The 19,270-nt window shown below is 39.4% G+C and overlaps 1 protein-coding gene across 1 annotated transcript in view; it reads right to left on the bottom strand.

The window, feature by feature from the left end:
* ARHGAP10 (Rho GTPase activating protein 10) overlaps positions 1-19,270 on the bottom strand; it is a 123,297-nt gene that overhangs the window by 98,437 nt on the left and 5,590 nt on the right. The window contains exons 2-3 of the mRNA XM_035899197.1: positions 11,544-11,639; positions 11,392-11,453 (exon numbers count right to left, since the gene is read on the bottom strand). Of these exons, the coding sequence (XP_035755090.1) occupies positions 11,392-11,453; positions 11,544-11,639 (158 nt within the window). The remainder of the gene's footprint in view (positions 1-11,391; positions 11,454-11,543; positions 11,640-19,270) is intronic.

Raw genomic sequence — 19,270 nt, 5'->3', positions numbered from 1 at the left:
TACACAAAAAAGTGAAACATAAGATCAACAGGCAGTGAATGTATACTGAACATGAAGTCAGAATCAACGAAAATCATAGCACCTTGATGTAACAGAAAGAAAAAAAAAAGAAAAACCCCCACATGCAGAAAAGGCTGTGGTTTATAAACCAGCAGGGCTGGCTGCAAATCACTTGGCCTGCTACACTCCTGTGCAACATTAACCATGGGAACCACTACAGGAATTTGTTTGAAGCAGAAAACAATCCTTAAATCAAAATGGGATGTTCCCTCAGCAACTGCCAACAGAGATTCCACTGCTGCCAGTGGTATGATATGCCAGTAACAATTTCATTAAAACAAAAACAAGCCTCCCCCCCTCCCAAAAAAGACATTTCTCATTTTGTACAACTTAAACTTTTGTTAACAGATGCCTCTTCAACAGAATTTTGCCTGCCATGCAGGTATTTATGATTTGTCACCCCCTTTGCTTTCTTTGTCTGGGTTAAACAATGGCACTGTTGAGTATTCCTTGGTGAAGTGGGATTTTTTTAGATCTTTGGTCATTGTCATGGAGCTTTATACCAGGCCCATATATAAAAATATAAGAGGAATATTCCCTCCTCACTGAAATGAGCACGTATGTGAGTTTATATGTGTACAAAGGGAAACTGTCAACCAAGACAGGCCTGGTAAATTTAACAGTGAATTATAGAGCTGCTGTTCTGACTAGCAGATATGAAAAAAAAGTTCATAATTAAAATATGCATGATACCAGATTAAATAGGGAGGCATTCGCACTGTTTTCCAGCAGTCTGAATCCAGTGCTTGTCATGAAAAGCTACAAAAAGAAGTGTTCTTATTTATAGAACAAAAACATTATTTACACTGCTATTCATTGTTAATTTAGTTCATTTAGAACTTGGAAACTCAAAACAACACTTTTTTCTTCTTTCTTTCTTTTTTTTTTTTTAAACCATGGATAACAGCTCAGTAGACAAAAAAAGTAAAATTCTCCCCGTATAAGGAAATAAGTTATGGATCGCTTGACTATATTTGTCATTATCACTTGCACCTTCCTTAAGAAGTAGGACCATGTTAAGACGTAAAATTTCCAAGAAAAGTTGTTAGGCATTTAAGTTAAATATTCATTAATATAAAGTTATACGCTCCATTCTCTTTCAAATTCTGTCTGGACTCTTAAATTAGTTTTATCCCTCTCTTAAATTAATTTTCATCCCTCTACTCCTCTAATCCTGGCAGATTATGATGTACTGTTTAAAAGGCACAAAAAAGTTCCCTTTTTTTCTTTGTATCTTTCATCTATCCAAACCTACATGAAAGGAATATGTACTCAACTTTAAAATTTGACAGGCAAACTATGGTAAGTGTAACTCATAAGTTAATCAGTATAAAGAGGTCATGTGTCAAGTAGCAGTATCTTAACCAGCTTTATGAATATCAAAGTCTCAAGAATACTTTAAGAAATGTTTAATCCAATGGGCACACGTGCCTCGGGCAAACAGTCTGAAACTCCTTATTGCACTCCTGTTCTATTTGCTGCATGTATAGAAAGGTCAAAGAATTGACTTAACTTGAACATAAACCTGGCAATAGCAGTTAAAAAAAAAAAAATCGTCATCATCATCTCAGAAGATCACTGTATCCAACATTTCCAATAACATCTTAAAGCAGGGTTTCAGCTTCGTGTGTACCTCCTAATTTCAGATGTCTTTACAAAACGTCACCTGCTGAAGCAGAGAAGTTGTACAGAACGGTGATAATCCTGACTTTTCCAGCTCCATATTTTTCAAAAGTAAGTAACAGGTTGGTGATTAAGGGGTTAACCAACATTTCCTAGAGTTGTATGTGCCACAAAGGCACAAACTAAATCCACTAGCAAGTGCATTTACAGCCGCTTGCTGCTTCATCAGCCAAGTCAACAAGACCCAACAGGTAACTTAGCAGTCAGTTCCAGTCCACAAGATGACTCCATTTAGCCTGTCACTTCCTCCCTTCTCAGAAGGTAGGAGTACAGCTGTTTAGAGAGAAACTGCTTCCCCAAACACCTCCTCCTATGCACTGTAGCCTGACAGACAGCACCATCCACCGGCATTCAATGCTCCTCAGGCTTTCTCACCCTCCTGCAGCAGGCAGGAGCAGTCTGTCTAAGTTCCCACTCCCCTTGCGGGCACAACCAGGCTTGTCTTACTGCTTCCACGGGCTGTGAAGGAGCATCAACCCATGAGAGCTGTCCCAGAAGCTCAGTCCGGCCCCTGTGTCTACAAAGGCTAGACCAACCTCAGTTAATCAAAATTTGGTTTGCTTATTAGACAAATGCAGCGGTGGCCTCCCAGCTTTCATCCTAAAAATGTCCTTAGACCTCAGCCTTTACTGGAAGAATTAGAAGTTACATATTGCTCATCAATAACTCTGATGGTGAGGTAAATATGTACCCTGACTCTGCTCCATTCTGAATCTAAGCATCCTCCCATACAAGACAGGTTTACTGAGAAAGAAAAAAAAAAAAAAAAAAAAAAAAGCCATAAACGTACACCTTGCTGCAGGCTGCACAGCGACACAGGAGTGCCGAGTTCCAATTCTCATCCCAGGAACTGGAATGCAGATTAAGATGCCAAACAGAAAAGAGGTTTTTAAGTTTCCCAGTGCACCAACTCGGAATATTTATTTGTAGACGGGGGCAGGATAGTATCTCCCCTTGACAAAGCAAAGAGGCCACCAGTCAGTAGGGCAGAGCTCATGAAACTGAGTGAGCGTCAATGAAACTAGTTCTGGGAAGGAAGTTTTGCCCTACTCAGTGCAACATAGAATGTGGAAAGGAAGACATAGCTAGCAGTGATTCGTGAACAAATTAGTTAACACTGCTGCTAAATAAAGAAATTTACTTACTAATAAATTTACTACCTACAGCTGCACTTCTGCTTTCAGAGGATATAGCTCTTCTGTGTTTTTCCTAAGAAACTGCAACATTCAGCCTAGTAAAAGCCTGATTCTGATACCTCCAACGCTGGGGGAGAAGCGAATATACAAAAATTGTCTTTTCCCCAAAAAGGCTTTCCTGCTTCGCATAAACATTTGTTGCTGAAATTTCTTAAAGCATTAAGATCTATGCCTGAAACCCTGTTTTATGTAACTTTGCAGATACAGTTCCACTACTGAGGACATCAGAAGTTACTTGCGACACCTTAATCTCTATTCTTTCTTTTCCCATGAGAACATGATTTCCTCTTACAGTTACACAAATGTGCTCCCAGTTAGCTGCACAGCCAACTCTCCTGCCAGTATGCCCTGCAGACAGAGTGGCGTATCTCTCTAACCACTTCTCAGCACTGGTTTTGTATTTAACTGGAGCACTGATGACTGCAGTCAGTGCAACCCACACCCAAAACTCGTTAGTTTGTTTTCAAAAGCAAGTTTTCTTCTTCTAAAAGCATCACTGCTCTAGAGCTTCCCCTGTAGCTTTACAATCTTAAATAATGAAAAGACCCTCAGCCACACATTGGGACTACAAACAGGGGTGTGTGAGTTTTTTGGGGTTTAGAAGGACTGGAATCTATAGGTTAAAGGATTTTTAAGGGGATCTCATAGCACATAAATATTTATGTGTCTCTGCATGTGTGCAGAAGCTATAAAAAAGAAGGGACGCCCATTCCTCTGGGTTCATTTGCTGTGGAGGAAGCCATCTGGTAACAAAAGAGTCAGGCGGACAGATGTATGTGTCTTGGATGCAATCTATTTTGGCCATTTCTGAGATGCCAGGAGGCACCTGTAACAAAACAAATCATTTTCCTCTTAGGTGTTCCAGAAAACTGCCCCAGGGGTTGCATAAGACAATGACAACTTTCTCAAATTGTGCCAGGGGAATTCCCTAGACCATTGGTCCACTACACCATAAGCCACCATGCAGGCAGACTCCTATGCTTTGCACTTTCTAGTTCTTTTAAAAGCAGCAGCCTTGCCTTACAGAGAATCTACGGCCAGGACCCCTGAGTCCCCACTTCTAGCCAAAGGTTATTTCCTGTTCAGTGGAATTTTGTGAAGGATCTAAATGACAGACAGCTAAAAATGCCTCCTATGACCTATCTGCTATGCTGTGCTCTGCTCTGAAAGACTGTTTGCATTGATTCACTTGCCATGAAACTGCTGGCCTCAAAAACTAATTGGTGTCATAAGCAGACAATACAAACAATAAATTCTTTCATTTAAAAAAAGAAAAAGAAATAGTTTTTAGTAAAGTTTATTTACTAAAAGCTATTTCATAGTCCTGGCTTTTGAATAGGTTCATTCTTATGACATACATTCCACCATAAAGAGAAAAATACTATAAAGTCATAAACATAACAAACAGGAAAAGAGATAAGGAGAGACAAGAGTTTCACCAACAGCAACAAATCAGCTTTTCCCCACCTGAAGTGGAGGAAAGCCATGGGTAACTCCTCCAAAGACAGAGCTTCCCCTGGCAAACCCAATATGCAAGAGCCAAACAGTGTGACACACCAGAACGTGGGTCTGGTTCTTGTACAAGCGGAGAATCACTTCCAGGCCACGCTTTGAAATCAGCGGTTGTATAAAGATCTTGCCAAATCAAGAAGGCTGCTCAGGAAAGGGAATAGCTTAATGCCTATTTTCTTCGCTCATGGCAAAGCTCATCCCTGAGCAAAAAGATGCCACTGAAAGGCAAGGAATCCAACAGCGAACAATGGCTTCAGTGTTCAGTCAAGAATGAACTGCTCGATTATTGTCAGCGCTGTCCTCCACAAGAAACAGTGGTGTTATTAACAACCAGCAAAATCCAAACTGGTGACAGTTTTACAATGCAAATTCCAAACATTTCCCATTGATGAAATAACTCACTAGAGAATTTTCATTCTGTTATGTTGATGCATGTGAGATCACAAAATTATCTGGAAGAGGAAGCTAGTGGTAACAGAACTTCTCAGCCACACTCACTCAGAGGTGGGAGGAACGCACCCAGAACTGGCTTTGTACATTTTTTTTCCTATTGTACAGATAAGTCCTCTTTATTTTATAGATTAATGTGCACAAGTTCATATGTAACTCATGAAACAATTTCAGAAGACTGTATATAACATTCAAAAATAAACAAATATATAAATCAAACACTGAATGTCAGGAATCACCGAAACATGAGAGATGTGCTTGAAGCAGTCTAAATTCTGTATTCATGTTCCATATTCCGATAATTATATGATTGCCGTCTGGCCTCATGCCACACAGAGAAAAAGTGAAGGCTGGGCAACGAGATATGGCAGCAATTGTTCTGCTTGTTTCTAAAACTGGAAAATATTTTATTAAATTGGACAATTTGCAGGAAGGAAAAAAAGGATCTTTGGTCCTGTGATTAAGGTAGTCAAATGTTGTTCCTGAGAAACTCCATTTTACCTGTGCCTCTATCTCTGCATCCGAGATGTTCAATACGCTGTTGGCAGCCTAATATTTCAGAAGTGGTCACGAACTATGTCTTTTCCACTGTCTTGGCAGATATATTTAGCAGTCTGCGCTGTCGGTGGACTTAATGGGATCTGAACATCTGAACATATCTGAACATACAAAGTACTGTATAATGCCATGAACTCTTATTGAACAGATCATGAATGCATCTTGCATCCAAAACCATTGGATTTTTTTTACCCTCAATCAGCAAGTAAACTGATTGCTCCTTCACACAGATTTCTTCAGATTACTGTAAAGATAGATTAAGATTTATGAACCCTTAAACACCCATGTACAGAGGACCAACGAAAAACTCAGAAAAATTCAAACCACCATCTTCCAGCAGAGTAGGAACAGCGTAAACTAAATGCAAGGAGTCACCAAACAAAAGGGAATAGTAAACTATTCATGAACACTATGTGTTAAGTGAGCACTTAACCTGTGAAATAAATACTCATGCACTTAAGTACTTCATGATATGAGGTAAGTATAAGTACATATTTGCACAGATTATTTAAATTCTGCCTTTAACCTTTTGAGTGTATGCCTTTGAACCTTAACAACTTCTTTTAACTTGTGAAACCACACCTGGAAAACTTCTCCCCTCCCTTTTTTCTTAAGAGAAAGAAGAGGAAAAAATAAAATAGTAACTTAACTGAGATACTTCTTCACATATCTACAGATAAATAGTTTATTATGTTCCTGATACATGCTGGGAATAATTCTGCGTTCAGCAAAATGCATTGGGAGAGATGCATCAAATTTGACCAGGACTGCAAAGATACATGTGGCATAAGAAGAAAAAAAAAAGGGGTGGAATTTAAAAAATAACTACGTAGCATCTTTTCTCCAAAGATAGCCAAAGGAATAGAAGTGTGCCAAAACTGTAGCAGGAAATAGAAGAGACACTATCAAAGTAAAACAGTGCGTTTATACTGCCTTGGGGAGTGACAGGGAACATAGTAAATTGAATGTAATTGTATCAGAAATCCTATACAAAAAGAAATGTAATGGAGTAAAAAGGAAATACACAAGTACTTAGGGATAAAGTTAGAAAGGCTAAGGCAAAAACACATTTTATTTGGCAAGGGGCAAAGAAAGCCCTAAAGAAAAGGGGTTCTTTATATGTATTTCAGAAAACAGAGAGAAAGGAAGCTATAAAACCATTATACAGCTGGGAAGAGAATTAAAACAAACCAACAATTGACTGTAAGATAATGGCAGATTTTAAAAATCTTCACAAAGGAAAAAAAATCTCAGTAATTATAGCAAGCCATCTAACAAAATGGGGGGGAAAAAAAAGGATGTTAAGGAGAGTAAGGATTTTTTAAGAACAATTAGATGTATTCTTATATTACACAACTGAAGAATTAATTGCATTCAAGTCTGAAAGGGCTTTGCATTAGAGTAGTTGAGGAACTCAGCAAAGCAAACTAAAGGGAGAGGCAGCAAGGTCCCAGAGGATGGTGGAAGAGCAAACACAGCAGCAACTTAAAGATGAGGAGGAGAAAGTAGGAACTGAGAATGTTACAGACCAGGCATAGCAACTCTGACACTTGAAAGTCCTGAAACATACTATAGAAGGTTAAAAGCTGCTTTGGATTTGTTAGGACCAACATCTAGTATCCTTTCTGAAATCAGCACAATAGCCGATCTCCTCAATGCACTCTGCAATGCTGACCCACGTGACATTCACAAAAGCAAAGATGGCAACCTGGTCTTAACAAATAAACCACAGGAAGAATGAGAAAACAGCATCCTCGTTGCAAAACTACCCTCAAAAACACTCTTCAGCTAAGAGGACATTTCAAGCATTACATAGGAAACTACAACGAAGTTTCTTGCATGATCCAATTTTCAGTAGCAATTTACGGAGTGACCTACCAATAACTCCACCAGACTAACAAACTATGAGGAGTGACAAATCCAAGAGAAAATGTCAGTGCTTTCAGAAAGCAGGACTGAAAATAATTTTGACAGTCTAAACTCAGTGTAATTAAATTGAATAAGGAAAAATGCAGATGTAAAACACCACTTTGAAAGGGTAAGAGTGAAAATGCTACTATGAAGGAAATAAGTGATCCGTTTTACTCCATGACTAACTACTGTAGAAAAGTTCTCAAATAGTTCCCAGCTTAATTTTCAGTATAGGAGACTTAGGATGGATATCAGGTGAAAAAAACAGAATAAACATCAGAGTAAAAATAGACAAATCTCTGACCTTGGAACGTTTTTAAAGAATAGGTTAGATCATCACTCATCAGGGATCATCTAGGCATAGATGCAAGTCACATCTCTGTCGGGGCTGTGGGCAAATGCAGCCAACTCACTCAGTCCTGGCATGGGAGAAAGCTAACTGAATAGGGCGTGAGAAACTACTAGGCAGGACCCAAGAGATTGCTGGACACGGCCCGTAACCATGAGAGAAGCTGACAAAAGTTACAGACAGCACCATGAGGGGTGACTGGACTTCCAGCGTGGTTAAGGGAGAGTTATGTGAGAAACAGCTGAACTCCAGAAGGAGCTGAAGAGCAGGAGGGAGAAACTCCAGGGAGCGGGAGCAGCACAGCCAGCACATCAGGGTGACCGCACCGGTAGTGCCAAGTACTGCTAAGATTACTGAGGGAACAGTACAAGCGCTATCAAATCTGGTTATGATTTAGCAAGACTGGAATCACGAGGGTAAACTAATTACAGCAGGCTGGTCATGTGGGAGAAGACTGGGATGGAGGAAGGGAGGTATGAAGGTGGTAAAAAGGAAGGTGAAGGAGGAGGAAGAGGAATAAGAACCAAGGAGATCGGGACCTACAAGTAGACCTGCACTGCTCATCAATGCAGCTTAAATGAGGGCAGCCAGCAAAGCCTGTTGTTCTGGGCCCACCGCAATAATCAAACCTATTTCTGCCATCAGGGGACCTGGGAGGTCTGGTGCTCTCCCTGGCAAGCAGAAGGTGGTAGTGGGACAGAGAATCTTGGCATCGCCATGTTGGTGCTTGTTCATGCCCAACCTTTTCCTACCACCGTTGCAAAGTTCCCTTTCATCCCTTGCACTTCCACAACACTGCTGTAATGTCAAAGGAGCAGAGTTAAGTCCTACAACTCCATTCATGCTTAACATGTAAAAATCATTTCCAGAACATCCCCAAGGACAAAGTGACCTATTTCCTATCTGCCCTGGAGAATGTCACGAAGCTATGGTGCTATAGAAAAATGTATTTTGTTTTTGCATTGGCCACTCCATAACAATTTCAGTGAAATGTCTGGATTAATGCCGACTTCCCTTTTCACAAGCAACTAAATCCTTTGACAGTATGGAGATAACTTCAGCAGTCTTTGGAGACGGGAAAAATGGTAAAACCATGAAATGCAAGACTCCAACACCTGAATGAAATTACAAAATATCCACCAAATAAATATTCACCAGAAAAATGATAGCCAAACAAGTAAATTTATGGTAAACACTAATAGAAAGTTTTAGGGACTCTGGATTCACCACAAACAATACTTTCAGAAAACCATGAGAAGTGTATAACTGAATGAGTACATCATTTAAGTTTAGAATGTATTTTAAGCACACATTTGTTTCATTTACCATACATTCGTGAAAAAAATAACCCTTTTCTCAAATATCTAAAAATCCCAATGCACAGCAATATCTGAAATACCCTTACTTCTATGATTATTCATTGATTTAATTTTATTTTATGTGACTGAAATTTATCTGCAATTCTGCACTGAAACTGAAGTGAGCAGTCAAAAACCTTCTGGTCATCTTCAGAATGGTAAGGGGAAAAACGCTCAATAACAAGCACTCTTAACAAAGATGACTGAACGCTTTTGAAAAAGATCCCGCTATATATTTTGCATCTTAATGGAAAGTCTTTGGATCCCTGACCTGATTCCAAACATCTGTGAGTGCAATAGGCCCCAAAAATATTCTCCATGGGGGTATCCCTAGAGCTCATGCCACTGTAAAACATCTACTGAGAAGTAAAAAAAAAAAAAAGGTCAGAGAAGGAGCCCTTGAAAATGATCTTTACCAGTCACCACCACACAATCATTTTCTCAGAGACTTAGGGCCACTGTTACATTATCTCCTCTAGAAACAATATGTAACACTTGCTAGACTACAGATGCAATGACAGAGCCATGCATCTTGCAACTTAGAGAATATATTCTGTTTGGAATTAAATATTTGCCCCATAATATTTTATACTCCCCAGTTTTTCATCAAACTGTCACTGTTCTAACAGATACCGCATTTCATACTTTTCTTATCAAGAAACTGACATTAATTAACTTTTAGTGAGATAATGCCTTCTGTGTAAGCATAGGCAGCATACCAAAAAAATAAGTAATACTGTTTTGTGACATTCAGTCTGAGAAACAGAAGTGGTTTACTATACAGACAGCACCGGATTCTGCACAGCCTACAGTGTTGGTAATCTTTCACTGCTGAAGATCTACTGATACAGTCACTGAAACATGCCACACAATTCTGAAGTCCTGAAGCTGACATCTCTCAAACACCTGATATCAAAATAGTGTGGAAAAAAATGTGACAGGCTGTAAAGTATTTTTCATTGTAAAACTTCCCAAAGACTTTCACTAATTAGATGTATGCAACTTCACTAACGTAAAATCCATCTTTGGATGGCAGACAAGAAAAAGCAGAGTAAAGACTATACTTCAGAATTAGGAAAAACAAAAGCAGCATTCAGACATACTTAACCAAATCCCTACAACTTGGCAAAACAACTGAAGATACTGAAAAGTTGTCTCTATTATGTAAAGACAGTATTCTTCAGGAACATGCAAGGAACCACACAGAGCCTAGTTCTGACCCAAATGTGGTTCCAGATCAGAACAACATACCAGGACGTAACATGGCACACTCAAGGAACCATGACTATTATTGGGCTCAGGACTGCCACAGAGAAATATTGTAAAAAAAATTCTTTTCTCACTTATCTAACATACTCCTATACTGCAGGCACAGCTTCTGGCAGAGAGGAACACAGAACACAGATTAGTGTCAGTTTCCTCTTCGCGATGCCAAGTGGTCACTGACTTCCAGGAAGATAAAGATACAATCACACAGCTAATACTAAGGAATATAATTGCTATCTAAGCAGATCTAAGTGCATTTCCTTGTTGCAGGGTCTGACCACACTCAGAAGAAAACTGGGTACACATCATCTGCCCTATGAATCCCCAACTCTGAAAAGAAAGCCAGGCATGTAACTGCAGAGGAGAACCATGGTACCATCCAGAAAGAAGCCTCCCATCTTCTGGACAATTTAGGAAATCAAGATAGCAAGGTGTATTGAAGAGGTCTCAGCCCACAATCTATGTGCAGCCAACCTGACCCGTATTACACTAAAATCCCAATCACAGGCACATGAATGAAGAATGCTCCCCCCTACACAATAGAGCAGATGCAACCCTCCACCAGAAAGCCCACCTACAAAGACAAGGTTTTTAAATCTGCTGCTGCATCTAGCTAACAGACTGCATCCCAAATCCACATAAGTGTTGAAGCTGGAGCTGCAGAGATCCTGGATCCAAATTTGGCCAACTTTCCAACTTTGGACATCCAGCTGCAGTATTAAGTTTTTCATCTTGCTTTTTACTGTAAATGGTAAACAACTTTATGATGGTTTTACTGTTCACCCCTGCCATAATTTATCAGGGCACTACCATTTTAAACCAACTCATAGTTATCTGTCCTTACCATACAGGTTTCTTCTTTAATGAGAACTAGCTGCTGTCTATAACTCTAGACGACAGAATCAGAGGCTGCACAATGAGAGCTTTCACGGTTAAAGTTATTGGTATTAACATCTTGGTGGTTAACAAAGCAGTAAGCAACTTCAACTGACTTTCACCTTACTCTTTGCTATATGTGCAGCTTTTTAAAATTTTTATTGCAACTCACCAAAATTTCTCTTTGTTCTTCCAGATTTTTTAAAAAGTTTGAAAACTCATGAAGTGATGCATCTGTAATACAAAACCAGAAAAAAAAAGAGTTTAATCACATTGCAGGATGGTATAGCAAAATATAGCCACTTATAGCCACTTCTTACCTACCTATGTATCTTTCATCGTCTGTCTCTGCATCACCAATGAATTCAAATTTAAAGTCTCTCAGAGAATGGGCAAATTTTCTCTGGGCTGCTGAAAGGTCTGCAAGGAAAAAAAGCACAGATTGAAGGCTAGGGAATCATTTGAAGACCGCTGGAAGATTCTCCTATGCCTAGAATAATCACTTTTACATGAAACTCTTAACACAGGTCTGCCTAAGGACATCACAAGACATAAAATACTGTCCTACCCTCTTCTGATCTCATCTGGGAATTCATCACACAGATTTCCTTATGCAAGGCTGTATAATAGAAAGCAAGTATGATCATGTGTACAGTATTAGACTTATTCTTATGCTTCACTATACCACAATTTAGGGCACAGGCCATACAAATAGATCTGTAACTGAGTGTTGTGCCTTAAACTTCTGTAGAGTAAGCTGTGCCAGTTGTCTTACTCTGCTAACCTAAATTCACCAGTGTATTTGTCAGCACAAACATGCACTTAGGAGTTTCTGTATACTTTACGTAGATAGCTATACTAGTGAAACATTTATACATAAACCAAATCTAAAAGAATTGTTGCACTGGAACTAGAAATTCCATGGAGTTAAACTATGCCAAAAGATAGTCAAGTTAAATGCACAGCATTAAAAATAATTTTGTATAATTGTTTTGTAATACTCCTAAAACATTTTCTTCAACCCAATTTTTACCTATTAGTGTTTGACAATTTCGGGTCGGAAGGCTGCACTCTTACATCCCTCAGGAAGTAAACAGACTCTATATTCAGCCACAATACCATCATTATAAACCCTTATTAAGATTTATAAAGGTGTAAATAAGCAGCGTACACACACTTTTCTGTTGTGCCGACACACGCAGGTTCTGGAAGGGCAGAATTGCTCAATGGAAAAAAAAAAAAAAAAAAAAAAAAAGGATGCATGTCCTGGTACACTCCTACCCAGTAAAGGTTTACTCACATTTTTGTTGTCAGCCAAGGTTAAGGACAGTTTGAAATATTTAGTTAATCTATAATCTTTTTCTTATCACATGCAGTTCTAAAGGGCTAAGAACAACTCTCTTAACAGAACAGTTAAGCATTTTGTTCTTTAATATTTACTGGAGCTAAAGGACCACAAACTTGGGCTTTCTTTGTTGTTCTGGTTTTGTTTTGGTTTTTTTTTAAACAACTTTATGACAGGTCCTGCATCCAACACATTACATATTTTATCATGTGCCAGAGTCAAGTACAACTTTGACATACAGTGCTGCACTGAAAGTTCAGTTCAAGCACTTAAAGGGGTAAGTCACAAATACTCTATGAGCAGCAAGACACAATCTAAAATGAAAAAAACGCTTCCTGTTCCTTACCATTCCACATTCCTTTCTTTTCATCCATTTCTTCTCATTAATCCTTTCCTCATCTATTGTGTAACAGCGCCGTTCCCTGTGATGCTATGCTGCCAGGCACTCGCCTCCCTTTTGCAACTGCTCCTAGAGCTTGTACACGTACCCTTCAACACATGAAGCAGCAAGATGCTGCACAGGGTTGAAGAAGGAAGGATAAGAAGGTTGAAGGAAAAAGCAACATAATTCCCATGCAAAAGGATACATGAGTATTTTAACTCAAATGCCTTGTGGGCTAAAAGGCTGTTTTCATAAAGTGGGCAGCAAAAGCAATTTCTGCCTTAAAAATGGAAAATAACAAGTTTCTTAAACAACTAGTATTATGCTGATTTGTGAGCAAGGTCACAACACAAGGCTGAAAAGAGTTTATTTATGGAAGAATGGGTCCAACAACATACACTCCCCCAAACTTATTTAATTTTCTTGAATCTGATAATCCCCTACCAAAGCCCTGTCACATGAGAGCTAGCCCCACGCTAGAAGAAGGAATTACTATGTTTTCCCTTGCTTGTAGAGGTGAGGTATTCAAATAATGTTGAGCAACATACATGTTAAGAGAAGGCACGCAGAACTGCATGCATGCATCGCCCCCCTTTCCCCTTCACAGACTGAAAGGGTACTAAAATACTGAAGTGGGCTATGGGCTTCGATGAGCCTCTCTAGAGCAGCACGAAGCCACGTCCTGCACAGCTGCATATTCCACCTCTCCACCAAAAGCCACCTCTTTGGTGACAGCAACAGCAGAAAGAACCTGTGCCCATACCCCAACTCTTTCAGTGCAAAGCCCAACATCTCAAGTTGGGCAGGGGCTGAATCAAAACACTGAGCTTCCCATAGTTATCAGAAAGCCACATCCATGCATTTCTCTCTACTGAATCTGCTAAGGGATTGGAAATAACTGACCAAAGGGCTAAGTGGTTGGAAGCAGTAACCTTTTAAACATACCAAAGCTAGATTTGCAGAGTTCCTGTATTAAAGCCATGAAGACACAATAATATTTTGCAATGTCTTTCCACAAATCATCTCTGAAATGTTTAAGAACTGTTCCAGAAAACTTTGGAAAGCATCAAGGGGTGGGGGGTGGTTGAAGGTTTGGGACACAGAAGAATGACCTGATGGGCCAAGAAAAGCTGCAGATACCTGGCTATTGAACCAACACCTAGGGAAAAAAAAAGACAGTGAAATAGGAAGAGACTTTCTGACGGATTTTAAGAACTTGGCACTTTTAACAGAGGTGAGAGTTCACTGGAGCAAAATAAAAATCAATCACATGGTGCAAGATGTAACTGGAAAGAACCAAACCTCCTGACTGGAGGAATAATGCTCCAGTCATTTGGTTCAACAGACTGCTGCAATGATCAGAGTCCTAACTGTTGGGGGAAAAAAAACAAAAAAAAAAAAAAAAAAAAAAAAGATTTTTAGTCCTGCTTAGTCAGCAGATGTTAACTACAAGATTCATCCTCCAATATTTATATATCATCCATCAGTCTTGCTTTATTTTGGCTAAATTTACATTTAAGGTCAATTTCTGTTTTAATTTCCTATGCCAAAATAGCAGTGGTCTAACATAAAACTAGCACCTTGCTGGGCAGAACCACTGGTGCCCAGCTATTCACAGGAACAGAAGAGTCCCTGGTCTGCCTCTTGCTAAACTAAAAGAAACAAAGCTGACTATCAAGTAGAGATGAAGGAAAACTTTCTCAAAAGAGCAAGAATACTGAACTCATTCTGCTACAGCATAGCAAAAATTATGAGGATGGTGGCTAGACACAAAAAGATAACACAGCCCCATGCTGAATTTCTTGCCATCAGACAAATCATGGCCAGCGGGAGACACCCAAGACTGTCTGCAGCCAAACCTTCCACTGTGGGGCAAACAACATGAAACCGCTCCAGCCTTTACTCTGGTAAATTCCACATATCCTGCAGTACATACACAGATGTTCACATGATTACAAGGATTTATAAAACTCTATAAAAACAAACTAGATGCTGATATCATCATATCATCATACATACTGTCCTCTCTTACTATTGTGTTACAATTTAAATGCTAAGCATTGTTGCTTGTTAGAAATTTCACAAATGGAACTTGGTGCTCTTCCATCCTGTGTCAGAAGACCTTTACTACAGCAAAACTATTCAGCTGGCACTGACAGATATATCCCAGTACTCTTCCACATCAGCATTAGACCTTGCAAGACCAGTATGTGCTCTATAACAGACCATAGACATATACGGATTCCAGGTGCATACGTTAGAATAAGACAGCACATGAGTACGGTACGTATCAAACAGCACATCCAGTTATGCTGATTATCCGAATAATGCTGTAGCCTACTGAAAAAACACAGTGAGAATTTAGGGGGACAGAAAGTAATTATTTTATTCCCTTTAATCTCCACTTTCTAGACAGTAACACCAAATAGATAGATATAGGAAGCAGTAATAGGGTTGTTGCCCATTGAAAGCTGCTGCTATCATTTAAAGGGAGGAACAGGGCATTCAAGATCAAAGAGCATTTAAATATCAACCAAACACTAACACTGCTTCCTGAATAAAACGTAATCCTGGCAAACTCATAAGGCAGAGTCATTTCAAAGACTCACTTTCTTAAAATGCTAAAAGAAACCAAGCATCTACTAAATGTTTTGACCAAAAGACTGAAGAGACAGACAGACACATTTCCAAATAGAAAAGGGAGGGACATAAGGACGCCAGGGCTTTTAATTTTCTCTCTTTATTAACGTTCATATCAGTACAATGTATTTTTTTCATGCTTGAATGTAACAACTTAAAAACACACCAGAAGAAACACGAGCAGCCACCAGCTCCCCCACTTTGCTCCAAAATGCTTTGGTAACAAGCGCTCCCATCAGCTCCTCCTGTGCCAGACACAGTGCCAGTGTCCCGCACGAACACCTCTATATTCTTCCATTTGGATTTGGAGGAAAATATTTTTGTTCCTTATCCAAGTTGAGCTGAGCCAACACAATACCATTAGTTGCTACGCGGTGGCCAGCCCTCACGTACAGCACCAGGCTGCAATCGCTCACTTTACTCTAAGATCAGTACTAACTTCAGTGTTAGCCGCCTAAACTAAAACTCTTGCACAAAGCAAGACAATATTGCTTCCTAAGGCTATCCTAGACCTCTTTTGCATGGCAGGAGAATTACCTGCTTGCAACAGCCCTTTGTATCACCGTTAATATTTTTCTACAGCAAATACAGACTTCCACATCAAGCTTCCTTTTTACTGTGTTATGATGATCTTTAAGAAGAACTGGAATTACATTGCCATTCCTCATCCCTAACTACAATCTCATTGACACTAACAGATATGCTCCAGGAATGACAGCTTGCTAGAGGCTTTATTTAACAGGAGTTAAAATTGCTCTGGTCTTGTTCAACAACATTCTCCTCAAAAAGCTAAAAGGTTAACAAATACTTAGATTTAAGCACCAAGCTCATATTGAAGCTATGTTACTACATTAAGGACTAATATTAGACTGCTCAGTAGGCCAAGATTAGGCAAGCAACACACCGTCATGAAACAGGCAAGGACAAGCTCTCTCCCCTCTTCTTCCCAGGCATGATTCTCACTTGCAAGAGCTAACGAAGTAGCTTCAGAGAAACAGAGTACTTAAAACAGTTTGTCCAAGAGCAGCAAGATGCACCTGCATGATGCTTTGTACAAAACATGGACTACCTCAATGCTTACAAAAGCGACCCCATGTTTCTCTCCTGTGTCCCCTTTAGCAAGGTGAACGATGAATCTAATATAAGCCATGACACTGAGAACATGCACAGGATTTAGTTATTAACTTAGTAAGGTGGATAAGCAGGATTTACTTATCAACTTAGCAGATGCAAGCCATGTGGCAGATTCTTAAGAGCAGTAACATGTTCCAACTCCCCAAAACCAAATAAACTTTTTACTACTCATTTTTGTCTAATAAGTATATTGAAAGAAACCGCAAAACAGGAAAAAAATACAATAAAGCTAAAATACAAAGTTATTCATTCCCCTCCAAAAACAGAATGGAAATAAAGTTCAAAGACTAAAAGGTTTCTGGAGTCCAGTTTTGGCAATGTCACATAACCCACAGCAACTCACGAGTTTCTGAAAGCTTAGCAAATTCACGTATGAGGATTAAAAATCAACTCATCACTGACTTGTCAGGTAGCTCTCAACTTTTTTTTTTCCCAGCATAATACAGTGTAAGCATTATTAGGCCCATCCCACACCTTTAAAACAAATAAGAAAAACCGCAACGCCTCTCCGTTTCAGTTTAATTCCACGGCTCCTGCTGGCCCAAAGGCACCTTTCCAGCCGCAGCTCCCGAGCGTCCAACAGTTGAGAGCTTCACACCCTCTGCATTCATATGCTCAGGTCCGAGACAAACCTACATCGATTGTACCAAAGTCAGGGTGTGTTTTATCATTTGCTAAAAACCCTCAGAAATTTGGTGTCGTAATGAAGTTACTCTAGATCAAGTTTGCACGCACATGTGCACCCACAAACTACAGCTTAACTTTTCCAAATGCAACAAAAAAGAGGAACAGCTAGCCAAGAGCAGCAGTAACATTGTAGGAAAAGTCTTTCAAATTTTAATGTGGAAGGGATTTTGTTACCAAATTAAAAAAAAAAAAGCTTTGCATTTCAGCATCAGACAGAAAAAAGGAAATTGCAGGAATAAAATGAAAAACAAAGAAGCCCAAAATAATTTATATGTAAATACAAGAAATGAATAACAAATTTAGGAATCTTAATCTCTAATGGAATTTTTCTTTTTAACTCTTCACAGACAGAAATTGATGTCGTTCTTCTGTTACATTAAAAGTCCAAATTTTGACACGACTCTCCCAACTAATGACAAGAGTAAGCAAAAGCCGCCAAGAAAAGAAAAGCGTATTTTTAGTGTTCAATCTAAGAAAAAGAGAGAAAACTGAATACTGGGGCAATGAATACCATTCTTCAGAACGGGGCCTCTGTTAGGAACCAATTGGTCTTAAATGTCTCTTCCACAGTTTTTGACATTCCCTATTACCAGTTTCAGTGCATGCTGGGGTCATTAATTGTGGAGCAATTATGTGACAAGTAAAAAACAGGCTATTTAGGCTGTACAAGCCACATGTAAATGGCATGACAGAGATATTCTAACCTTTTCCCCACTTCTTAAGAGAGAGAACCACCCAATTTTTGCAAGATTTCTATTTCATAGGTTACTTCTGTCATATTTATTATTTCCCTTCTTTCAAATACATAATCCCATAGTCTAAATGCCACTATTCTCCACAACAATCAAAACAGGCAAGTACTGAAAGCTTTCAGATTTTAGCAGAGCAGACTCTGATTTTCATAGATACGCAAAACATTTTAGATACCATAACCTCCAACCATTGTTTTCTCCTGCAGAAAGTATGCAGCATAATAACATAAAACACGTATCATCTTACCTACCTTCTCTAGTTCTCCAATTTTTACCAGTGAAAACAGACTTAACACATTTCTCCTCTTTCTACCCTTGCAAGTACAAGGGTGCAAACTCCATATTCCCCACATCAAGAAACAACTAATGAACATGTTAATTACCATATACAAAATATCACAAAGTAGCATCTTATGTGAGTATGGGCAAACTGCCAAATCATGCTGGTATTGTCCCTCAGCTGCACCACACCTTCTCGGGCTCTGGTTATTCGCCTTTTTAGCTGGATCTTTGCAACCAGCAAGCCAGCCCTACTCCACCCTGCCAAGAGCATTTTCCTCTTTGCATTACAGGCGTTAGGCAAAAGAGCACATCCAGGATCTCAGCAGAGATTAAGGGTCTCCTAGAGTGTCTCCAAGAGCTCTTACAAAAAAGTGCACTCCTCTGCCAGCTCAGATGGTGACTAAATCTTTCAGTTCTGCTCTTCAGGAACACAGCATAAGTTACAATTCAAGAATGAAAAAGGTAAGTGGCATCCCTGGCCCTACAACCCTGCCAATAAATTTACTGCTTCATGGGTGGAGAAACATTCCTGAAACCACCCTGACGTAAGACCTGTATCCTAAAGACTGCTGGCAGGTCAGGCAATCGTGATGGAAGTTACTGTGGAGCACAACAAAGATAATTTGTCTTCCAAGGAATCATAACCATCTTCCTGATCCTTACAACCTCCACGTCTCTGACAACAAAACACACCAAAAGAAGTAGTAGATTAGAAAGCGAGGACTAAGAAAAACAAATTTGCAATGCAGAAGGCTCTGAGAGCATTTCACCAAATTCACACGGTTCCCAAAGATGAAAACTAGCAGTTCAGGATTTGCTGCCAAGGTTT

Source organism: Egretta garzetta, unplaced genomic scaffold (assembly GCF_000687185.1).
Source record: "Egretta garzetta isolate BGI_Z169 unplaced genomic scaffold, ASM68718v1 scaffold258, whole genome shotgun sequence".
Taxonomy (NCBI): domain Eukaryota; kingdom Metazoa; phylum Chordata; class Aves; order Pelecaniformes; family Ardeidae; genus Egretta; species Egretta garzetta.
This window is presented reverse-complemented; position numbering and strand designations above follow the sequence as displayed.